Below are 25,416 nucleotides of genomic sequence, written 5' to 3'. Positions count from 1 at the left end.
CTGACTATTGCCATCCACGCTTCAATTAGAGCCGCTCCAGCTGTAGAGACTGTCCAAAGCCTACCACGTGTTCAGCCTATTTTCAAGTATATGTAGGATGGAGGAGAGTGGTGAGTAAGATAGTAGATGAGCCGGTGTGGAGCACAAGAGGAGAAGTAGGGGGGCAGCAAGACATTCTGCCATCATCCCCCTCTCATGTGTCCTGTAGGACTATTCTGAGTCTTATTAAGGGTCCAGTCACACATCCGTAGTGTCGGATCCGCAATACACCCAGCCAGCACCCCCATAGAATTGCCTTTTCTTGTCCGCAATTGAGGACAAGCATAGAACATGTTCTATTTTTTTCGGGAGCCGCGGACCGGAAGATCAGAGCTGCGCTCCGGAAATGCAGATGCGGACAGCACACTGTGTGCTGTCCGCATCTCTTCCGGCTCCATAGAGAATTAATGGGTCCGGATTTGTTCCGCAACATTGCGGAACGGATCCTGACCCATTCTACGGACGTGTGAATGGACCCTTAAGGAGCTGGGATTAGAAAAAGGGTCTCATTTCTTTAGGGCATCTGTCAGCAATTTTGCACCTATGACACTGGCTGACCTGTTCCATGTGCACTTGGCAGCTGAAGACATCTGTGTTAGTCCCATGTTCATATGTGCCCGCATTGCTGGAAAAAAAATGTTTTATTATATGCAAATGAGCCTCTAGGAGCAATGGGGGCGTTACCATTACACCTAGAGGCTTTGCTCTCTCTGCAGCTGTCACGCCCCCTGTGCACTTTGATAGATAGGACCAGGCAGTGAAAACCTCACACCTGTCAAAGTGCAGGGATAGCAGAGCTTCTAAGTGTAATGGTAATGCCCCCGTTGCTCCTAGAGTCTCATTTGCATATATTAAAAATATATTAAAACATCATTTTTCCCAGCAATGTGGGCACATATGAACATGGGACCAACACAGATGCCTTCAGCTGCCAAGCGCACGTGTAACATCATAAACACATGTGAGAAGTCCGATTTCCCCAATGACAGGTCCATTCAGCACCCCTTTAACACGGCCTCAGAGGTTTACTGGAAATCTCCGAGCCGTGCCAAAGAGGTCTGATCTCTCTGGAAGTACATGGTGTCCAATACCAAAGAGTTAATTTCTCCACTTACCTTTTTGTGTAGTCTTCACGGATAGACGACCAAAGATGCGCCCCGCCAGACCCCATGCCCAGAGGCCCCACGATGCCAGACGAAGACTTCTTCAGCCTCATCCAGAGAGTACAGGCCAAGAGGATGGACGAACAGCGAGTAGATATCTCGTCCAGCCAGGAACAAGGCGACCATCAAAGTAATCAACGGAGGCCAAACAACAGCTAAAGTGTTAGCTCTTCTGCCCAGACAAAGACCTGCCTGTAACCAAGGAAGCAAACCTCCTGAGGATCTGACTCCACGTAGTATCTGAAAGCGCAAAACAACTTTTGAATTAGAATTTTTTTTGTATTTGCATAGCTGAGGCGAATCGTTAAACGTATGTGAAATATCAAGTGTCTTCGCCCAATCAGTAAATTAACAAGGACGTTCCGTTTTTATAGGACTTTTTTTTGTAGTAGGCGGCACTAGACGATAATCTGCGAAGGCCGGAAACCTAGTAATAGAGGCAAAGAGCCACAGATTTCAGGTGGACGAGATTTGCAGCACAAGCCAACGTCCGAGGAAGCGTTACACGGGGCGTCGTGGCCCCCCAAGCTTTACAGCGGGAGTATAGTGGGAGATGATGGCGTTACTACTGTATGTCGTAAGCGGGTAAGAAAGCATGGCAATGTTTACTCTGGACCCGGTCACTAAGGGCCTTATTCACTAAATGGCAATAATTACGCCGTTTTGTAGCTTAGTGATTTTTTTTAAATATATTTTTTCTTTTTTAATATATTCTTTATGGATTTTAAAGAACAAGTGACTGTACGTGACATCCATAATGAATGTGAGCGTACCACCTAGAACGCGCTGTGTCTTACCTGGCAGGATACCAGGTACTACTGTGAGCGTTCTAGCAATAATATAGCGGGCAGCTAGGAGGCGCTGTCCTAGATTTACTGCCGTTCAGTGAATGAGGCCTAGAGATTGCAAGCTACAAACTGCCGTGTCTCCTTCTCCAGCAGGAGCCTCTCATTCATTATTGTAAGGACCAAGGAACTCTGGGCATTTCTTAAAGGCAGCCAATCAGGGTGAGGCCTCCGAAACTCGACAGGTTATGCCCCCCCAGACCATGATCGTAGCCAGCGCAGCCATGTCTACAAGATGGACACTAAAAGCAGTGGGAAAAGTCTATTGAGAGGGCATTACAGGACTCTTATCAGTCATGCTGCTGAGGTATTTTACTCACAGATGATTTGATGTTCCCATTCAATAGCAGCAAGCAGAGATTTTAAAAATCGTAAGGAACTGGTTAAAAAAAAAAAACTCCATTATTGAATCCAACATAAAAATGAACCTTTTTGCCCATAGTGACCAATCACGGTCCAGGCTTATGTTACTCTACTCATTATACAATAATTAACCCTTTAAGTCTGTCTGGTAGGCGACACCTCACAGCAAACGATTGTGGCTCTATTCTGTTTCTATTGGAGCTATACGTTGAGAGTATTCCCTGATATGTACAACTCACATCAGCCACGGACTCCCATACTGTGCACTTTTTATACTGTGTCCCTCTACATTGGAAAGCGCAGGCCCTGTACATTATAGGGCATCTGTCAGCAGTTTTGTACCTATGACACTGGCTGACCTGTTCCATGTGCGCTTGGCAGCTGAAGACATCTGTGCTGGCATTGCCAAGAGAAACAATATTTTAATATATGCAAATGAGCCTTTAGGAGCAACGGGGGCGTTGCCGTTACACCTAGAGGCTTTGCGCCCTCTGCACTTTGATTGACAGGACCAGGGGTGATCCCATTTACACTGCCTGGCCCTATCAAAGTGCAGAGGGCTCGGCAGTTGCAGAGAGAGCAGAGCCTCTAGGTGTAATGGCTACACCCCCGTTGCTCCTAGAGGCTCATTTGCATATAATAAAACATCATATTTCTAAGCAATGCAGGCACATATGAACATGGGACCAACACTGACAAACAGGTCAGCCAGTGTCATAGGTACAAAACTGCTGACAGATGCCCTTTAAATATCATCTGCTACAGAACGATCCCCGTAGCACATCACATACATCTCATCAGAGGGATATTACAGGGTTACCTATCAATATGTCGGAGGCAGTTTTTTTGGAGAATGCAGGAGACACATCCGGATCTTCCCCCTATTGCACCGATTGGCATGCGTCAGTCACATTCAGTTGCCAATATCTCCCACCCCCCTCCTCCTGATAGAGGTCCATTTCTAGGACCCAACCTATCTTATCTAATGTAGGAAAACCTTCATAAAGTGCTCTGAAGAGTCCTGTGACTGGAAATAGGGACGCTCCAGCTGCAATCTAGGTTTCTAATAATGACGTGAGGTCACTACTATAACCATATTCTTACTCCATTATCCCGGGACTTAATTACATCATCATGTGGGTTGTGAGGTCAGAAGACACAGGTGCTGACTGGGAATATATGTATCTTAGGGTACTTTCACACTTGCCTTTTTCTTTTCCGGCACCGAGTTCTGTCCTAGGGGCTCAATACCGGAAAAGAACTGATCAGGCCTATCCCCATGCATTCTGAATGGAGAGCAATCTCAGGATGTCTTCAGTTCAGTTGTTTTGACTGATCAGGCAAAAGAGAAAACCGCAGCATGCTACGGTTTTATCTCCGGCGAAAAAAACTGAAGACTTGCCTGAATGCCGGATCCAGCATTTTTTCCCATAGGAATGTATTAGTGCCGGATCCGTCCTGTGCATGCGCAGACCGGTAAAAATGTGAAAAAATATACAAGGCGCATCCGCATGACAAGCAGAGAGACGGATACGTCCTTGCAATGCATTTGTGAGAGAGATCCGGATCAGTCTCACGAATGCTTTCAGTCAGCGGCGGATCCGGCGGGCAGTTCCGACGACGGAACTGCCCGCCGGATCACACTGCCGCAAGTGTGAAAGTAGCCTCTGCCATACAGCACATTATGGGGCGCGTCCTCAGTGCACACCAGGAAATATATGTCAGCGATTTACCACAATAACATTATACGTAGATTGTACTGATTGCCGATAACATTCAGATTATCATTAGAGCACTGGTTGTCTGTTTTCTAAAAAGGATGCTCGCCTCGGGCCGGCTTGATTGGTTATACACACAGTATTACATGGTGGCCAATCAAATAACTGACCAGTGCATGGACTTACCGGTTCTGCCAGAGCTGCTCTGGCTCCTATGGCCCCCCCCCATACGTCGGTGTTTGGCCGACAGCTATTAAATCTGTATGGCCGACCTTAGAGGGGAGTCCCAAGCAGGGAACACCCTGCCCCCTCCTCTATGACCACCAGGGGTTGCCATGTCCCAGGCTAAGGCCTAACTCCACTTAGAACCAAAAACTTACGGTGTGCCTGCAGGTAAAGAGACATTCCCATGGTAGGACAAGCACAGGGTGCATCAGGCATAAGACGAGAAGGTAAAAAGACGCGAGTCGCCCCCTACAGGGCCAGGAAATGGTAAAAAGCAACCACATGAGCATCTCCATCCACGGTACGTGATCACACACTGCAATAATAATAAAGCCTCTGCTACAGGATACGGGGGGGGGGGGGGGGTGGTGCACCCAGTCCAAAACTGGAAGTGGGGCGCTGGACTCTAAACACAGCGGAAATGCCACATACTTGAATGTATTAAAACTATTTATTTTCCAATGTGCATTTGCCGAGTTGTTTTGTTCTTTTCCAAGTTTGGTTTCTACCAGATATAAAATAATGTAAAGGTACTTGACTTTTTCCTGACATCTGCCAAATATCTGAAGACTTTGTTCTATTGTGCTGAATTAATAAAACATATTTTGTGGTCTACTGGCGTGGCCTGTGTCCTTCACCGATCCTGCAGTATGCAAGTGGCCAGTAGGTGGTGCCAAACTATATTACTCTTATCTTCAAGGTGGAGCACATAGTTATACACTCAAGGTTTAAAGGGAATGTCCTATTCCCTGCCACACCATTCCAGCTCCCTTCAGCGATCTTCTGGTCCTTGTCCTGTAACTTTCTGGACAGAAGGAATCACATTTGTCACCTCAGCAGTGACATGTCCCCAATCAGTATGTCACTGCTGAGGCCAGGCACTGGCTGCAGCGTTGCATGTGACCCTTTCCATCCAGAAGACCGATAAAGTAAGTTGGAGCAAAGCAGCAGGAAGCAGTACAGTTTTTCAGCAAGTACATGGTGCAGGGGTCTGTTAAACAAAAACAAAGTCCCCCAAAGCTGGACAACTCCTTTAAGAGGATGTACAAGATTAGAAAAATATAGAGCGCCACATCTGTCCAAAGGTTGTGTGTTAACCTACAGAAGGCCACCTGTCAACTAGACAGCTACAATTACCACTTGTATAACATCCAAGGTAAACCAAAACGAACAAGTGGAGAATGGTATAAAAAGGTATAAATTTATTGATAAAATACAAAGGATGGAGCTACTACAGAATTGCAAGAATACGGAGAAGCGCAGGGTCACAGGCACCACAGCACACCTTGGTGTCTAAGTAATAGCACACGAACAGGTACAATGAATAAATGCAAATATATTTTCAAAAATAAACCTGGATGGCCAAATATAATATCTCCACACAATTGTTATGTATGAATCATGCAGATGACCATACTAGGTACAGGGAAAAGCACAGTAAATCTACACATAGTACTGGAACCATGAAAACAGACCATGGGAGCAATCATACTCAAGTAAGAGTGACAATGAAGGCAATATACACCATGGATATGTAAAGGGACTCACTATGGATGCGTGCAGGGGTCCCTAGCAACAATGTGGAAGAGGAAATACCGGCTCAGAACGTACCTGAAGACATGGTAGTGAGTGGGCGTATGGACCCTGGGCGCACAACCTCGACGCGCGTTTCGCCCTACAGCTTCGTCAGGAGGTATTTTTGAAAATATATTTGCATTTATTCATTGTACCTGTTTGTGTGCTATTACTTATAGACACCAAGGTGTGCTGTGGTGCCTGTGACCCTCCAAAGGTTGTGTGTGGCAGTGCAGCTCACCTGCTGTGTCCATTCACAGCAGGCATGACTGACGGAAAGCAGCCATGTCTTTCTAATCTCGGAAATCCCTTTAGCGTTATTGCCCTGCCATCTTACAATTGATCCCAATGCAGGGAGCACAGAAGCCCCGAGTCACATCCAACGGTGATATAAATAAGCCACTAGAAGATTGTATATGGGCCTAGAATGTAAAACGTGTGCAGAGATCTCCGGGCAGAACACTTACATGAAGCTACTCACCCAGAGCTCAGCGGAGCAGTATACGGCATGTAGCAGACGGTATACACATCCTAGGGGAGAAACAAACCAGACACTTAAGCAGCTATAAAACCGGACAAAAACACTACATGCTTGTCGGCCAAACGTGCCGTGACTGACGACCATGTCAGGGAACATAAGGATCTGGAGGTGGATACTCATCCATCAGGGGGCACCACAGTCACATTTCTCCACTGTGCAATGTCAGACTTTACCCAGCAAAGCATGGCATGCACAGACCAAGTGGTAGCAGTGTTTGTGCAGTGATAACCCAAGTACCCGAGTCCCAGTGTGTGCACCTATTCAGACTGCGCATCAGGAGGCTGCTTAGTTCTCTGCTCCCTGCACCAATCCCTAAAAGATCAGACTGCAGACACTGGAGAACAGGACACGGCATCTACTAAACACCAGGTACTGGGGGCAATATACCCACCAAAGTCCATAGACTAGAGGGGCAGTACACCCACTTGGCATCAAGGACTGGAGGGAGAACACTACATCAGCTAAATGCCAGGCACTGGCGGCACTAAAGACCAGAGACTGGAGGGAGAGCACTACATGCTTTATACACCAGAGACTAGAGGGGCAGTACACCCACTTGGCATCAAGGACTGGAGGGAGAACACTACATCAGCTAGATGCCAGGCACTGGCGGCACTAAAGACCAGAGACTGGAGGGAGAGCACTACATGCTTTATACACCATAGACTAGAGGGGCAGTACACCCACTTGGCATCAAGGACTGGAGGGAGAACACTACATCAGCTAGATGCCAGGCACTGGCGGCACTAAAGACCAGAGACTGGAGGGAGAGCACTACACCCTCTAGAGGGCACTACATGCATTATACACCAGAGACTAGAGGGGCAGTACACCCACTTGGCATCAAGTACTGGAGGGGGAGCAGTACATCAGCTAGACGCCAGGCACTGGAGGGGCACTACACCCACTGGATAGTAAAGACTGGAGGGGCACTACATGCACCAAAGACTGGAGGAAAAGCACTACATCAGCTAGATGCCAGGGGACTGAATGGGCACTACACCCACGAGATACCATGGGCTGGAGGGACACTGCACCAAATAGACTTTTAGGGGGGGGACTACACCCAATAGACAACAGGGATTGGAGAGACACAACACCCACTAGACATTAAGGACGGGCACACTACACCAATTAGAAACCAGGGACTGGAGAGACACTACACCGACCAGACAGCACAGACTGGAGTAGGGACTATACCCGGTAAACACCAGGGACAGCAGAGACATTATACCCACTAGACTCGAGAGATGGAGGACGATGTACTCACTAGACACCAGGGACTGGATTGGCACTACATCCACTAGACACCAGAGAGGCACTACACCAACTTGACATCAAGGACTGGAGAGACACCATGCCAGCTAAACACCTGGGACCAGATGGGCACGACACCCAAAAGACACCAGGAACTGGAAAGCACAATACCCACTAGACACCAAGAACTGCAGGAACACTACAACCACTAGACACCAGGGACTGGAGAGACACTACACCTACTACTAGACATCAAGGACTGGGGTGGGGGCACCACACCAGTAGAAACTAGGGACTGGATGAGCACTACACCCTCCAGGCACATGAACTAGACATCGTGGGACCACTACACAAACTAGAGATCAGGGACTGGAGATGCACTACACTCCTCAGACACTAGGCACACCATACCCACTGGACACCAGGGACTAGTGGGGCACTGGACACCAAGGACTGGGTGAGCTCTACACCCACTAGATTAGATACTAGGGACTGGAGGGACACTAGACACAAGGAACAGGGAGATACTAAAGAAATTAGACACTAGGGACTGGATAAAGACTATGACCACCAGACAGCAGGGACTGGAGGGACACCATACCAGTAAACTGGTCAGCATCGCTCTCAGGCACTACAAGAGCTTGCACTACCCACAGAATTTACCATGCTGTGAAGGGGTTAACCGAGTCCTCTATCCAGGGATTTACCTTGAAGTCTTGCAGAATTGTATTCCTCTGGTAACGGGCAGAGGACGCTCTGTCAGGCAGGCATTAATCTCTCCGCTTCAGCTGGTTGAACTTCAATGTCAGCAAGAGATCGTTTTCATTACAACTGCCAGAAAACTCTGTCTCACAAATGTATGATGTGCGCGGGCGGGAAGGCCGGAGGGCCATTTGTAAATGTTATTAAATCCTGCGCCGTCTTGTAATTGAGACGTACACGACGGCTGCGCAGGATTTACAGGACCGGCTGCGGCGCACATAGACAATCACCTACACGTCTCCTCTAAGGACTCAGGTGAGACACCGCAGTCCTAGACAACATTCACACTCACCTGCACCTAGAAAGGACCTGATCTCTGGATGGGTCAGAGGGTAACATCCACGCGGGTGAACGCTGTGAAACACATGAAAAAGGATTATCTGTATCGCCATGTAAAGATTTAGGTCTTCAATCGCTTTCCAATTCAGAAAATACCTGCTGCTACATGGAAACCATCAGCAAGCAGGTTAGCCGCTGTTGCTGGATCTTATGGTTTTATTTGCATATGCTAAAAGACTAAGCACCTAAAAGAGTGCTTTCTGGGTCTCATGATTTTGCAAATAAGTAGCAGTTTCAAGAGAAAACAGCAGTTTTGGGCCACACTGCGGCCACCCGGAAGCAGCTCCGCGTGGACTTACCCAAGTACATCCAGTAGCTAGGCTAATCATCATCCAAATTACATATGCCGTAGGCTATGTTTACATGTTGTAGCCATATCGTTTTTGCAATTTCGAAAGCATTGTGGCAAAACTGCGATATGACTGCATAATGTGAACGCAGACTAATACCAGGACTGGAAATGTGCAAGTGTTAATAAGCCAATCAGTCCACTCACTACAAATCATTACCCATAGAAAGTAGTGAATTGAGAAAAGTGATCCGTCAACAGCAGCTAGTTCATGGTTTCCAAGCCGCGAAATATCTTCTGTGCTGCTCAGAGTAATAAATCACGCTTATGAGTAAGAAATAAGTTACTCACCTTACACCGTGCTTTCCAGAGCTGAGGACAAGGCGTACAAGCCACAGCACACTGCCATAGGGAATCATTACAGGCACACGTAGTGTCGCCATGTAGTCCAGGGCTGACCGCAGTCTGTTTCCAAGGGCAACCAGTAAATTGTTAAAGCAAAAAAAATATATAAAAAAATCCAACACAACTTTAGTCAATTACATTTATCATGTAGAGAAAGTGAATACAAACCACTTACTAATGTATTGGGATTCTCCATATTGAATCCAGCCAGCAAAGGAGGCATTTTCCCATCACATTATACACTGCTCGTTTCCATGGTTACGACCACCCTGCAATCCATTAGCGGTGGTCATGCTTGCACACTATAGGAAAAAGTGTCGTCCTCACTGGTGGCTGGGATCGTGTGAGCGCACATAGGCTGGTGCTTTTCCTTATAGCGTGCAAGCACGACCACCACTGATGGATTGCAGGGTGGTCTGTAACCATGGAAACGAGCAGTGCATAATGTGATGGGAAAATGAATCCAGCCAGTAAAGGAGGCAATATGGACAATCACAATACATTAGTAAATGCCTTGTATTAACTTTCTCTACATGATAAATGCCATTTGCTGAAGTGAGACAATCCCTATCTAGGTCCCGGAGTTCTCCAGGACCTAGATATTGATGACCTGGCTTTAGGTTATCAATATCGGGTTGTAGGGAGTCCAACACAGGTGGATGGAGCCTGAGGCACAAGGTCCTGTCTACCACATAGTGGCCGTGCCAGGGTACTGCAGCTCAGCTCCCATTCAAGTGAATGGTTACTGGGCGGCAGCAGTACACCAACCCTGGAAAATACCCAGTGGTTGATAGCCTTCTTACTTCCATCCAGTGTATAGTTTCCAGCACCTGTGGCTGCCTGAAACAGCTGATCATGGAGGTGCCGGATGTTGGACCCCCACAATTTCATATTGATGACCAATCCTGAAGCCAGGTTATCAATATCTAAGTCTAGAGAACTCCTTTAAGTTGACCTTTTACATGGGCACTTGGCAGCTGAAGGCATCTGTGTTGGTCCCATGTTCATATGTGCCGGCATTGCTGAGAAAAATAATGTTTTAATATATGCAAATGAGCCTCTAGGAGCAACGGAAACGCCCCCGTTGCTCCTAGAGGCTCAGTTGCATATATTAAAACATCATTTTCTCAGCAATGCGGGCACATAAGAACATGGGACCAACAGATGCCTTCAGCTGCCGAGTGCACATGGAACAGGTCAGCCAGTGTCATAGGTACAAAACTGCTGACAGATGCCCTTTAAACATCTTGTTTCTGTGCATTCAAACTCCCATCATTCTGTAACTGCTGACACATCAGGAGTCACACTTCATTACTGGATAAAACCCATCAATATAAAAAATTGCACAGTGAACGTGTTATCTACCAAGAGATCCATCTCACGGCACACCAAATGTCTCTGAAAACTGCAGATATTTCCAACTGTTGGATATAGAATCATTGTCCATGTGACAACTGCTGATTGCTGGAGCTTCCGCACCCCCAGCTCAGCTCAGATGGGGTTGGGGTCTCTCGGGTGGACAGTCCCTTCAAAACTTGTATTTACTGGTTGCAAAACCGTTGACATATCTGCATCACGGCCCATAGCCACTTTCCAGACACAGGTCTAGAGAGCCCCTTTAGTTGCACAGATATAGTCAGTCAGCGCACGTTACATTCAACCACTCCAAATGTGGAGAGCAGCGGCGCAGGGACGAGCGTTACATAACCCGCACCTGGAACACTGAATGTAAACACTTGACAAGTGTCTCCGCCATTCAAGAGCTGCGGGAGAGACGGCTGCCATGCTTGACTCACCGCCGCAGGCACTTCAGCGCAGCCTGTCACCTCCAGCGTCCCACCGAACACAAGGGAAATCAGGGGAAAATATGTATTCACCGCAAGACAGAACCCAAATCATGAGACGAGCGTCTGCGCAGCGAAGGCCTTTTTCAGATGACCTCTGCACAAAGCAGTGACCCGATGGTTGCTACGTGCACCAGTCGTCACACATCTCCCCAGCTGTGAGGCCGTGTTCAGACCTGGCGGATTTGCCCTGCAAAGCAAACGGTGAAATCCGCTGCAAATGTAACAGACTCTGCCACATCTGAACACTCTGCATTTCCCTGCAGGGGAGTAAAAAGATACAGGTACACCTATCCTCCTCTATTCGGGCGCGGCGGCCATCTTTCCATTCTCACTAATAAGGCTGCTGGGATTAGTAAGCGAGGGATGGAGACGCCGGCATGACGCTCACGGCCATTTAGGGAGCACTTCCAGGAGGGGTAAGAGCGCACAGCACCCGTCTCCCAGCATCTTTTTCATGAGGCACTCATACGTTTAGAGGGTCTGACGCGCAGTGCGGACGGATGAGTCCTCATTATAAGAGACACGCGGGACTGGGACTCCTTTTTGCCGTTACACCTAGAGCAGGGATCAGCAACGTCCTGCACTCCAGGTGTTCTGAAACTACAAATTCCCAGAATTCTCTCCTTTCACTTCTGTGGGCAATACAAAAAGAGCCGAGTAAGTTTGCATGCTGGGAGTTGTAGTTTCACAGCAGCTGGAGTGCCGAAGATTGCTGATCCCTGACCTAGAGGCTCCGCTCTCTCTGCAACTGCCGTGCCCTCTGCACTTTGACAGGACATCATAACGTGCGACCCTGTCAAAGGGCAGTTGCACAGAGTGGAGCCTCTAGGTGTAATGGTAACGCCCCCGTTGCTCCTAGAGGCTCATTTGCATATATTAAAACATAATTTTTCTCAGTAATGTGGACACATATGAACACGGGACCAACACAGATGCCTTCAGCTGCCAAGTGCACATGTAACAGGTCAGCCAGTGTCATAGGTACAAAACTGCTGACAGATGCCCTTTAAGAGCCTGTGTAATTATGTCCTGATTCCTTCACCAAAAATATTTTATTTGCTTTACATGGGATTACTGGATAAATATTAAAAAATAACAGAGACAAAGTACAGGCATGATATACAGCGCCCCCTTGTGGTGCTCGAGTTTATCTGCAACCCAGAAAATTCCTGCTACTGCCAGGGACATACGTTGACACGCGAAGGGCACCTATTCATCTTCTATTTGGGATCGCGCTTCTACCAAGTGACGGCCACAATGCAGCTGCAGGTCGTCAATTCGGCTCGACACCGGGAGCGGAACGATGGTGAGAACTTAGGACCCCAAATCCATTGCTGCTACAAGAACTGCAAACGTGGACTGTAGTTTGAGACGGTCAAGCCACGGCTACAATTAACCTGCTCTGGGGTGCAGGCAGCTGAGATACGGGGTGCTGTTCGGTAGGGTCCTCAGCTGCGCGGCACGAGTCTGATGTCTTCAGTCTCTTCACAGGATCTTAGAAGAACAGTCCACCCCTGATCTGTCCGCAAGAAAGGAGGCCATTTTGTCGTCAGGGCGTATAATTGTAGAAATGCGTAGGGTCACTCATGAGCGATCTATGGATTAACAGGTGTGCGACAAAATGGCCGCCTCCTTCCGTTCAGTTTACTTGTGAACCGACCACGCCTGCAGAATTCTCCAAACTTTACGAGATCACAGTCCATCCTGATGGTCAAGTCGCTGACTTCTCGCAGGTCGTCTGGTCCTGATTCTCAGGTTGACTTGACCCGTCCCCTGCGGTACTGCTGTCCAGCACCAGCTCCAGCGCCTCCTCGCCCACAATCCGACGAACCTTCTCCCCTTTAGCCGCCAAGATTTCTTCAATATTCCTTCAGAGGGGGAGCAATGAACACATGTTAACACAAGATGGCTGCGTGTTTAGGGCCGTGCGCCCTCAGTCGGGCCGGGACACGTGTCCATAATATGGTTGTACTGAACTGGCCTTAAATATACAATATTGTAAGCAACCTCTCTAGCTACTGTGAAACTACAACTCCTATTAAGGCCTATCAGCCTGCAGCTTTCAGGACTCGCTGGGAGTTGTAGTTACACAACAGTCAGACATTGCATTACAGTTTACATGCTGTAATATAACATTTGCTCCACTAGGTGGTAGTGTTGTCTATGAAATATGAGCAGGCCTCAATTTGCAGCATAATTTACAGCAATTTCTAGTAAACCTGTGTGAGGCCACGCCCCCCCAAAATGTGTCCTCATACACCTGTACTTACTTCTTCCCCTCCAGATCGGAGAACCAGCCCAGGTTGTCGGCTATGATGTGATGGTTCTGGCAGCCGGGACACCTCACGATCACCACGCCGTTACGGTACGCCACTTTAGAGATCGTTTTCATGGACCTTGTGGAGCAAACCTGAAGAAAAAGAAAAAACAATCATCATGGACGACATGACAACTACATGTAAAGTGGTTGTCGGGAGGTTTAGCTCTAGCGACCAGACATACCGCCATGTACTATATACTGTCCGCATGTCTATAAACGTTACCGCTGGAGACCCTGGAAACAGTCAGCAGTGGGAGCCGAACACTAGGGGCACATTCGCGCGACAGTGGAAAGCGTCCGTTTTCAGGACCATTGCAGTCGGACATCAATCCACCCAACGGCCATTATAAATGGCTTCATTATGTAAAAAAAATAAATATATATATATATATATAAATATAAATACTGCACAGGCACAGCCGGGAACACTCGCAGGCTTCGTGGGGGCGTTCTCCCCCTCAGGCACCGTTATAGGGGGGGGGGTCCTCTCCCTCAGGCACCGTTATAGGGGGGGGGGGTACTCTCCCTCAGGCACCGTTATAGGGGGGGGGGGTCCTCTCCCTCAGGCACCGTTATAGGGGGGGGGGGGGGGGGGGGTCCTCTCCCTCAGGCACCGTTATAGGGGGGGGGGGGGGGGGGTCCTCTCCCTCAGGCACCGTTATAGGGGGGGGGGTCCTCTCCCTCAGGCACCGTTATAGGGGGGGGGTCCTCTCCCTCAGGCACCGTTATAGGGGGGGGGGTCCTCTCCCTCAGGCACCGTTATAGGGGGGGGGGGGGCCCTCTCCCTCAGGCACCGTTATAGGGGGGGGGGGTCCTCTCCCTCAGGCACCGTTATAGGGGGGGGGGTCCTCTCCCTCAGGCACCGTTATAGGGGGGGGGGGGTCCTCTCCCTCAGGCACCGTTATAGGGGGGGGGGGGTCCTCTCCCTCAGGCACCGTTATAGGGGGGGGGGGTCCTCTCCCTCAGGCACCGTTATAGGGGGGGGGGGTCCTCTCCCTCAGGCACCGTTATAGGGGGGGGGGGTCCTCTCCCTCAGGCACCGTTATAGGGGGGGGGGTCCTCTCCCTCAGGCACCGTTATAGGGGGGGGGGTCCTCTCCCTCAGGCACCGTTATAGGGGGGGGGTCCTCTCCCTCAGGCACCGTTATAGGGGGGGGGTCCTCTCCCTCAGGCACCGTTATAGGGGGGGGGTCCTCTCCCTCAGGCACCGTTATAGGGGGGGGGTCCTCTCCCTCAGGCACCGTTATAGGGGGGGGGTCCTCTCCCTCAGGCACAGTTATAGGGGGGGGGGTCCTCTCCCTCAGGCACAGTTATAGGGGGGGGGGGTCCTCTCCCTCAGGCACAGTTATAGGGGGGGGGGGTCCTCTCCCTCAGGCACAGTTATAGGGGGGGGGGTCCTCTCCCTCAGGCACAGTTATAGGGGGGGGGGTCCTCTCCCTCAGGCACAGTTATAGGGGGGGGGGTCCTCTCCCTCAGGCACCGTTATAGGGGGGGGGGGTCCTCTCCCTCAGGCACCGTTATAGGGGGGGGGGGTCCTCTCCCTCAGGCACCGTTATAGGGGGGGGGGGTCCTCTCCCTCAGGCACCGTTATAGGGGGGGGGGTCCCTCTCCCTCAGGCACCGTTATAGGGGGGGGGGGTCCTCTCCCTCAGGCACCGTTATAGGGGGGGGGGGGGTCCTCTCCCTCAGGCACCGTTATAGGGGGGGGGGTCCTCTCCCTTCAGGCACAGTTATAGGGGGGGGTCCTCTCCTTCAGGCACAGTTATAGGGGGGGTCCTCTCCCTCAGGCACCGTTATAGGGGGGGGTCCTCTCCCTCAGGCACCGTTATAGGGGGGGTCCCTCTCCCTCAGGCACCGTTATAGGGGGGGTCCTCTCCCTCAGGCACCGTTATAGGGGGGGTCCTCTCCCTCAGGCACCGTTATAGGGGGGGTCCTCTCCCTCAGGCACCGTTATAGGGGGGGTCCTCTCCCTCAGGCACCGTTATAGGGGGGTCCTCTCCCTCAGGCACCGTTATAGGGGGGGGGGTCCTCTCCCTCAGGCACCGTTATAGGGGGGGGGGGGTCCTCTCCCTCAGGCACCGTTATAGGGGGGGGGGGGTCCTCTCCCTCAGGCACCGTTATAGGGGGGGGGGGGGTCCTCTCCCTCAGGCACCGTTATAGGGGGGGGGGTCCTCTCCCTCAGGCACCGTTATAGGGGGGGGGGGGTCCTCTCCCTCAGGCACCGTTATAGGGGGGGGGGGGGTCCTCTCCCTCAGGCACCGTTATAGGGGGGGGGGGGTCCTCTCCCTCAGGCACCGTTATAGGGGGGGGGGTCCTCTCCCTCAGGCACCGTTATAGGGGGGGGGGGGTCCTCTCCCTCAGGCACCGTTATGGGGGGGTCCTCTCCCTCAGGCACCGTTATGGGGGGGTCCTCTCCTTCAGGCACAGTTATGGGGGGGTCCTCTCCCTCAGGCACCGTTATAGGGGGGGTCCTCTCCTTCAGGCACAGTTATGGGGGGGGGGGTCCTCTCCCTCAGGCACCGTTATAGGGGGGGTCCTCTCCCTCAGGCACCGTTATAGGGGGGGGTCCTCTCCCTCAGGCACCGTTATAGGGGGGGGGGTCCTCTCCCTCAGGCACCGTTATAGGGGGGGGGGGTCCTCTCCCTCAGGCACCGTTATAGGGGGGGGGTCCTCTCCCTCAGGCACCGTTATAGGGGGGGGGTCCTCTCCCTCAGGCACCGTTATAGGGGGGGGGGTCCTCTCCCTCAGGCACCGTTATAGGGGGGGGGGGGTCCTCTCCCTCAGGCACCGTTATAGGGGGGGGGGGTCCTCTCCCTCAGGCACCGTTATGGGGGGGTCCTCTCCTTCAGGCACAGTTATGGGGGGGGTCCTCTCCCTCAGGCACCGTTATAGGGGGGGTCCTCTCCTTCAGGCACAGTTATGGGGGGGGGGTCCTCTCCCTCAGGCACCGTTATAGGGGGGGTCCTCTCCCTCAGGCACCGTTATAGGGGGGGGTCCTCTCCCTCAGGCACCGTTATAGGGGGGGGTCCTCTCCCTCAGGCACCGTTATAGGGGGGGGGGGGGTCCTCTCCCTCAGGCACCGTTATAGGGGGGGGGGGGGTCCTCTCCCTCAGGCACCGTTATAGGGGGGGGGGGGTCCTCTCCCTCAGGCACCGTTATAGGGGGGGGTCCTCTCCCTCAGGCACCGTTATAGGGGGGGGGGTCCTCTCCCTCAGGCACCGTTATAGGGGGGGGGTCCTCTCCCTCAGGCACCGTTATAGGGGGGGGGGTCCTCTCCCTCAGGCACCGTTATAGGGGGGGGGGTCCTCTCCCTCAGGCACCGTTATAGGGGGGGGGGTCCTCTCCCTCAGGCACCGTTATAGGGGGGGGGGGTCCTCTCCCTCAGGCACCGTTATAGGGGGGGGGGGTCCTCTCCCTCAGGCACCGTTATAGGGGGGGGGGGGTCCTCTCCCTCAGGCACCGTTATAGGGGGGGGGGTCCTCTCCCTCAGGCACCGTTATAGGGGGGGGGGTCCTCTCCCTCAGGCACCGTTATAGGGGGGGGGGGTCCTCTCCCTCAGGCACCGTTATAGGGGGGGGGGGGTCCTCTCCCTCAGGCACCGTTATAGGGGGGGGGGGTCCTCTCCCTCAGGCACCGTTATAGGGGGGGGGGTCCTCTCCCTCAGGCACCGTTATAGGGGGGGGGGTCCTCTCCTTCAGGCACAGTTATGGGGGGGGGGTTCCTCTCCTTCAGGCACAGTTATGGGGGGGGGTCCTCTCCTTCAGGCACAGTTATGGGGGGGGGGTCCTCTCCTTCAGGCACAGTTATGGGGGGGGGGGGTCCTCTCCTTCAGGCACAGTTATGGGGGGGGGTCCTCTCCTTCAGGCACAGTTATGGGGGGGGTCCTCTCCTTCAGGCACAGTTATGGGGGGGGGTCCTCTCCTTCAGGCACAGTTATGGGGGGGGGTCCTCTCCTTCAGGCACAGTTATGGGGGGGGGGTCCTCTCCTTCAGGCACAGTTATGGGGGGGGGGGTCCTCTCCTTCAGGCACAGTTATGGGGGGGGGGGGTCCTCTCCTTCAGGCACCGTTATGGGGGGGGGGGGTCCTCTCCCTCAGGCACCGTTATGTGGGGGTCGTCCTCTCCCTCGGGCACCGTTATGTGGGGGGTCCTCCCCCTCAGGCACCGTTATGGTGATGGGGGTCCTCTCCCTCTGAATGTACCCACCTTGCAGGTGTACACGAGCTGGTAATGGGTGGACTGCACTTTCCCCACAGGCTGGTCTCCCGTGGCGGCTCCCCGGGCACACAGGCCTCTCCATACTATAGTCTGGCAGTTTCGGGTGGTAGATAAAAGCGGGCGGCTGTGACAGTTCACACTGTGCGTCCTCAGGGATGTCGGCACCAGCCTCACCCCGACACTGGCAGCTAGCCTCCCGCAGCGCACCGCCAGCCTCCAGCTCCCCTCTGTCAGCATGTTCCCAGGACTGTTCCAGCACCTGACCGGAAGCTGCCGCTCTGCAGGCGGAAGTACAACCCCGCCATCTTTGTTGAGGGCTTTCCATAATTAGGCTTGTCTATAGTTTGTAGTTTAACCCCTTCCTGGCTGGATTTGTTTATGCTGCAATTAAATACTAATATAACACTATTTAATGAGTATTATGTGATGTGTACTACAACTCCCAACATTCCTGGTATCTACAGGTTGCCTGTAGATATAACCCCTTAGTGACCAGCCTGTTTTGGGCCATACTGACCAAGCATTTTTCTTCCTTTTTTCATTGTCGCCTTTCAATAGCTGTAATTTTTTATTTTTCAGTCTATATAGCTGTATGAGGGCTTGTGTTTTGCAGGACAAGTTGTAGTTTTTAATGTTGGGGACACGTAACTCTCTGATTAACTTTTATTAACTCTTTCTGGGAGGGAGATGGGAAAAAACAGCAATACTGCCACTAAGTTTTTACATTATAAACTGTGGCGTTCATTTTTCAGCAAAAATAACATAATATCTTTATTCTCTGGGTCAGTATGACTACAGCAATACCAAATACATAGGTTTTTTCTTTACATTTTACTACTTTTGTGCAATAAAACCCCTTTTTAAAAAATAAAATAAAAATCTTTTTGCCTCGCTGCTTCGCAAGACCCCTAACTTTTTAAATATTCTTTCTATGTAGTTATGTGACGGCTTGATTTTTGTAGGACGACTTGTAGTTTTCATTGGTATCATTTTAAGGTAGATAACTCTTTTTGATCACTTGTTATTAAGTTTTTTCAGTGGCAACTAAGAATAAATTAGCAATTCTGGCATCTTTTTGTAGTTTTTTCCCCCCTGCGTTTACTGTAGGGGATCATTTACATGATATTTGTGTAGTGCAGGTCATTACGGATGCGGCAATAATAAACGTGGGGGAGATTTTGTTTTTGCAATTTTTTCCATTGAAAAGTGTATTGTCAATGGAAAAAAAATGTGTTTTGGATTTTTTTATGTAATACATTTTTTTACTTTTTTCTAACCACTTAACCCCTTCATGCCCGATGAGGTACATGTACGTCATTGGGCTGGTCTTTAAACATGGCGCCCGTTCGCGTGCGCATCGGGCACCATAGCCGCGGGTGGCCGCCTGCTACTTACAGCAGACACCCGCGGCTCATGTCCGCAACCGGCAATAATGCCGATCGCAGACATTTAACCCCTCAGGTGCCGTGGTCAATCCTGACCACGGCATCTGAGCGCGCTGAAAACCGAAAGCGCGTGCTTCCGGTGGCGCTCCGGCTCCCCCGTGCAGCAATCGGAAGAGCCGGAGCTTGTGTGCAGCAGTCTTTGTGAATGACCGGAGGCTGCTGCATAGTATTTCCTATGGAGCCATTGCCTGTAATAGGGCTCCATAGGAAAGTAGTAAAATCATCATAGACTCCAATGCTAGTGCATTGAAGTCTATGATAATAGCAATCAGATGATTGCATGTTATAGTTACCTATGGGAACTATAAAAAAGTGTAAAACAAATAATAATACATTTCTAAAAATAAAAAAACATAAAATTAAAATCACCCCCCTTTTCCCAAAATAAAAATAAAAGAACTAAAAAAATACACATCATGGTTGTTGAAATGTGTGAAAAAGCCTATAGTATAAAAATATATTCCCCATACGGCAAACAGCAAAACGGAAAAAAAACGTCCAAATGGCCGATTCGCCGTTTTTGGTCCCTTTATTTTCTACAAAAAATAAATAAATAAAAAGTGATCAAAAAGTCATGCACACCCCAGAATGGTATCAATGAAAAGTTCAGATCACCCCGCAAAAAATGAGCCCCCACACAGCTCCGTACACATAATTACAAAAAAGTTATAGGGGACAAAATATGGCGACAAAAAAATAAAACTGATTTTTGTTCCCACTTTTTAATTTTTTTATCACGATCAAAACGCAAGAAAAACACTACATATAAAGGTATCGCCGGATTCCTACTGACCTTTAGAATAAAAGTAACCAGTTAGTTTTATCGTACATCGAACGACTTAAAAAACCTGTAAAACTGTGGTGGAATTGCTTTTTTTTTTTGCAATTTCACCCCATTTGGATTTTTTTTCCCACTTCCCACTACATCATATGCAATATTAAATGTTGGCGTTGGAAAGTACAACTTGTCCCGCAGAAATCAGACAAATAAAAACAGACCAAAACGAAAATGCAAAAGAAAAAAAAACACTCTGGGGGTGAAAGGGTTAATAATCCCACAAGGGGTCTATAACAGGCAATCTCTTGATTGCTTCTAAAATACAATGCACTTTCCCATACCTCCCAACCGTCCCGGATTCTGTGGGACAGTCCCAGATTTCAGTGGCTGTCCCGCGGTCCCGGTACGGGAGAGGTATGTCCCGCTTTCTGGCAGCTGTCCCTACGTAATATGCCCAGTAATGATAAAGCAAGAGCCGTCCGCCCGCTCCCTGCCACATCATTCCTCCCCCCTGTCTGCGCTCCACACTGCAGGTCTGGGCAGGGGGCGGGGCCGGCCAGGAGTTCTGTGCATCATCCTGCTGCTGGGAAACGAGGTGAGTATGGGGAGTTAATTTATTTATTTATTTTTTTACTGCTTGTGAAGGGGCATAGCTGGGCATATTACTTTACTGTGAGGTGGCACAGCTGGGCATATTACTTTACTGTGAGGTGGCACAGCTGGGCATATTACTTTACTGTGAGGGGGCACAGCTGGGCATATTACTTTACTGTGAGGTGGCACAGCTGGGCATATTACTTTACTGTGAGGTGGCACAGCTGGGCATATTACTTTACTGTGAGGTGGCACAGCTGGGCATATTACTTTACTGTGAGGTGGCACAGCTGGGCATATTACTTTACTGTGAGGGGGCGCAGCTGGGCATATTACTGTGAGGGGGCACAGCTGGGCATATTACTGTGAGGGGGCACAGCTGGGCATATTACTGTGAGGGGGCACAGCTGGGCATATTACTGTGAGGGGGCACAGCTGGGCATATTACTGTGAGGGGGCACAGCTGGGCATATTACTTTACTGTGAGGGGGCACAGCTGAGCATATTACTTTACTGTGAGGTGGCACAGCTGAGCATATTACTTTACTGTGAGGGGGCACAGCTGGGCATATTACTTTACTGTGAGGTGGCACAGTTGGGCATATTACTTTACTGTGAAGGGGCACAGCTGGGCATATTACTTTACTGTGAGGTGGTACAGCTGGGCATATTACTTTACTGTGAGGTGGCACAGCTGGGCATATTACTTTACTGTGAGGTGGCACAGCTGGGCATATTACTTTACTGTGAGGTGGTACAGCTGGGCATATTACTTTACTGTGAGGGGGCACAGCTGGGCATATTACTTTACTGTGAGGGGGCACAGCTGGGCATATTACTTTACTGTGAGAGGGCACAGCTGGGCATATTACTGTGAGGTGGCACAATCCTGGGCATATCACTGTGAGGGGGCACATCACTGTGAGGGGGCACATAACTGGGCATATCACTGTGAGGGGGCACATAACTGGGCATATCACTGTGAGGGGGCACATAACCGGGCATGTCACTGTGAGGGGGCACATAACTGGGCATGTTACTGTGAGGGGGCACATAACTGGGCATATTACTGTGAGGGGGCACAACTGGGCATATTACTGTGAGGGGGCACAACTGGGCATATTACTGTGAGGGGGCACAACTGGGCATATTACTGTGAGGGGGCACAACTGGGCATATTACTGTGAGAGGGCACATGACTGGACATATTACTGTGAGGGGGCACAACTGGGCATATTACTGTGAGGGGGCACAACTGGGCATATTACTGAGAGAGGGCACATAACTGGGCATATCACTGTGAGGGGGCACATAACTGGGCATATTACTTATTTTTTCCTGGTGCGGATCGCGGATCCCATTCAAGTGAATGGGTCCGCGTCCGCAGACTGCTTACACATGGGTTGGTGCCCGTGCATTAAGGGCCGCAATTTGCAATCGTGAACCTGAGGCCTAATACAGTGTCTACAAAGTGAATGGTATTTGCCAAATCTCATGGACACTTGCAGAGACAGAAAACTTCCCAGTGAGCTGATGCCCAGTGTGCCACCTGAGCCCTACTCACAGCCACCAGCCAGGTAAGTAATGATCTAATGCTCCAAGCATTAATTAATACTGGAGGTGTAAGGTACTTATGTACAAAGGCCGGCGACCACAGGTGCCCTCCGGACTTCTGTATTCAACTGCATTGCCATCCTGAGGTAACTGGATTTGGAGGACAGAACGTGGCAGGCTGGCAGCTGGCGCTGACTACCACAAAGGGGCAGCATGTTGTGTTGCACTGTGGTGTTCCAATCTGCTGGGGCAGTATATTGTGCTGCATTGTGGTATTTGGGTCTTCTGGGGCCCTGTGTGCAGGTACCTGCAGGGTAAAGCCACATCTGTCGATATTCCTGGGTGAAATTAATGGAAAGCCACTGCAATTATACACTGGCATGCTGCAGCTTTAAAATTTGCACCGCTGGGTAGGGCCTATTTCACACATCAGTGTTTGGTCAGTGATTTTGTGACGCACAGCAGCGGAAAGGGGGTCTCTTTAAGAGAAATAAGAGTACTTGTTTTCGTGATGCCAGTTGCAGTGAAGCAACAAGGGCACAGGGCCCCTTTTTAGTGATACTGTCAATGGTACCCGGGTGTAGGAATTCCAGAGTGGTGTAGGGTAACCTATAATGTCCCTTAATGTTGGTGCATGTGTCACGTTGCTCCTACCTGTATACGCTGGACCCCAGGCGTTGTCGTCCGAAGCAGAGCAAAGGGGGTACGTGGTGAAGGGGATGAAGAAATAAATTGAGTCCAGACCTTGTGATGAAGTTGATAACAGCTTTACTTGAGAATAAACGTTTCTCCAAACAGACTCAGGCTTTGTCTTGGTTCCAGCAGGCTTTGGCATAAACTGTGGCAGGCAAACTCCTCTCTGCTACGTCTGTTGCTCTCTGGCTCTGCTGTGCTAACAGGATAGCTGTATAACTTAGCTTTCTCTGGTTGCTGCAACCTCCTTCTTGTAGTCTTTCTTTAAACTGGTCCAGAGAACGTTACTCCTGGCTTCAGAGGCTTCCAGCTTCTGCCTCCATGTCCAGCTTTGCTGAAGGTGCTCCAGCTGGCCTGGACAGGGCTCTGTGCACCTGCTGCACACCCTCCCTTTGCAGGGGGTAAACTAGAACCTTCCCCTAGCCAGGGGGTAAGCTGAACTAACGCTAAACTAAAACTTCTCCCTCCCTGCAACAAGTGGGAAAACGCCCACCACACCACAGAGAAAAGAAGGTTCCACTCTATGTCCCTGTAGCTCTGCCATTTATGCAGCCACCTGCTGGTGAACCAGGCATATTACATGAACATAACAGTTACATGGAAAGAGAATGCACATAGTGAAGAACCTGCAATAAATACGTATTATGACATGAGGTTAACCATAGGAGACCGTGTGCGGTCTTCACGATGGACGCCCACCTCAGTGTGCAGTGCGTTAATGTAGAAGACCTATCCTCAGGATAGGTCATCAATACCAGATCGCTGGGGGTTTAACGTCCTGGAGAGGATATTCGGGGGTGCGGAGAGACCGATCTGCACCAATCCTTAGGATAGATCATCCATATCACCCCACTGCAGAAAGTACGTCCACACAGGACACAAATCTAGCAGCAGCTATTTCAGAAATTCGCCGCCGTAAAAAACACCCGAAATGTGCTGTTTTTTGGGGGGTTGAAAGTCGTGGCTAAAACCTGCAGCAAAAACGGACATGCTGTGGAGTGTTAACCACAAGTCGGTTTGCTCTGCGGTGTTTTCTCCACAAATTGTGGATGAGATTTCTGTAAAATGCTGCTGGTTTTCCACACTAAATGGTGCTGTGGATAATGTGCAGCATTTACGCTCTGTGTGAACGTACCCATAACTGACCTAATGTGTTATGCCCTGGATCAGGACTACAAAGGTGAAGCATGACACAGGGACCTTCTCTTTGGCGTTCTTTGACTCCCCCCATGTCACGCTCCACCCGCAGGCCACACACCAGGCATAACACAGTGCAGACATTTTATCCGGAGTGTTCCTTTAATGCACAGTGTAAACTGCGCTCACAGTTCAATGGCCATTCAGCTTTATTTTCTGTGAAACTGCAGAACACGGCTGCGTCATGCATGTTTTATTCTCTGTGGTACATTTTAGGTTTTTTTTCTATAAAAATAGACTATACAATATCAATACTGTGTGACTTACTAGTACATGGGAGTCCAGGTCTCACGCATAATGGCCGCTGTGATCGCAGAAAGCGCACATTTCCTAGCACCATTACAATTCTACACCGTATAATGTGCTTTATCGAATCGGAGGCTTTTTTATTTAGAATCTTTTTTTATCCAGAAAGGTTGAAGATTTGATAGGAACCAAAAGCCGTGTAAATACCGACCCCCGACAAATCAGGGCATTGCGGTGCAATCTAGAACATCCCAAGGGACCGAAAACAGCACTGCCTCATAGAAAGGGAGATCTCCAGATAGGACCCCCCCGCCCCCCCTTCCAAGACGGAATTTGGTGGAGGTGTCCATATATTACAGGCAGTGGCCACAGCAGAGGAAATGTCTACCTGACTTCAGAGAGAGACTGGTTACTAGAAATATACTGCCTAACAACCAGTATTTTCAATGGAGTTGAGAGATATGTCCCCATCCACCACTCAGGTCTTGGTTCAAGGCTGAAAGGCCATGTACACCTTTGAGGGCAATTTTTTGAGTGCTGCATTGTACTCATTTTGAGCTTTATTAAAAATGTTGAGCCCCTTTCTCTGTACAGCCTTGAGATTCTCTAGTAGCAGGCTCTGTATTTTTACTCTGCTCCATTAGGCCCAACTTCAGAGAGTCTGGTTTCTAGGAATATACTGCCTAACAACCAGTCTTTTCAACGGGGTTGAGAGACATGTCCCCATCCACCCCTCAGGTCTTCAGTTCAAGGCTTAAAGGGGTTATCCCATCTTAGACAAGGGGGGCATATCGCTAGGATATGCCCCCATTGTCCGATAGGTGCGGGTCCCACCTCTGGGACCCGCACCTACAACGAGAACGGAGTCGGGGAGAGTTGTGGCACAGCTCCCCGCCTCTCCCATTGAAGTGAATGGGAGCGCACCGCCAACGCTCCCATTCATTTCTATGGGGCCGACGGAAATAGCCGAGCCAGCGCTCGGCTATTTTGGTCGGCTCCATAGAAA

At 50.2% G+C, this 25,416-nt stretch overlaps 2 protein-coding genes across 5 annotated transcripts in view; one reads left to right on the top strand and one right to left on the bottom strand.

Moving 5' to 3' along the window:
• Positions 1-2,838, top strand: part of GPSM1 (G protein signaling modulator 1) — a 182,483-nt gene extending 179,645 nt beyond the window's left edge. For all 4 annotated transcript variants that reach the window (XM_044306177.1, XM_044306178.1, XM_044306179.1 and 1 more), the window contains one exon: positions 1,167-2,838. In XM_044306177.1, the coding sequence (XP_044162112.1) occupies positions 1,167-1,361 (195 nt within the window). In that variant the 3' untranslated portion in view covers positions 1,362-2,838. The remainder of the gene's footprint in view (positions 1-1,166) is intronic.
• Positions 2,839-12,407: 9,569 nt separating this feature from the next.
• Positions 12,408-18,172, bottom strand: DNLZ (DNL-type zinc finger). Its single transcript, XM_044306680.1, has 3 exons — positions 17,892-18,172; positions 13,639-13,778; positions 12,408-13,236 (listed from the first exon to the last, which is right to left on the bottom strand). The coding sequence occupies exons 1-3, from the start codon at positions 18,138-18,140 to the stop codon at positions 13,080-13,082; spliced, it is 546 nt and encodes a 181-aa protein (XP_044162615.1). The 5' UTR covers positions 18,141-18,172; the 3' UTR covers positions 12,408-13,079.
• Between the last annotated feature and the right edge of the window lie 7,244 nt (positions 18,173-25,416).

This window comes from Bufo gargarizans, chromosome 9, assembly GCF_014858855.1.
Source record: "Bufo gargarizans isolate SCDJY-AF-19 chromosome 9, ASM1485885v1, whole genome shotgun sequence".
Classification (NCBI taxonomy): domain Eukaryota; kingdom Metazoa; phylum Chordata; class Amphibia; order Anura; family Bufonidae; genus Bufo; species Bufo gargarizans.
This window is presented reverse-complemented; position numbering and strand designations above follow the sequence as displayed.

Excerpts from the sequence above, each read along its gene's own strand:
- DNLZ (XM_044306680.1), bottom strand. The coding sequence starts at position 18,140 with ATGCTGACAGAGGGGAGCTGGAGGCTGGCGGTGCGCTGCGGGAGGCTA. Across the intron at positions 13,779-17,891 it reads AGCTCGTGTACACCTGCAAG|GTTTGCTCCACAAGGTCCAT; the intron begins GTGGGTACATTC and ends CTTTTTCTTCAG. Across the intron at positions 13,237-13,638 it reads TCCGATCTGGAGGGGAAGAA|GAATATTGAAGAAATCTTGG; the intron begins GTAAGTACAGGT and ends CCCCCTCTGAAG.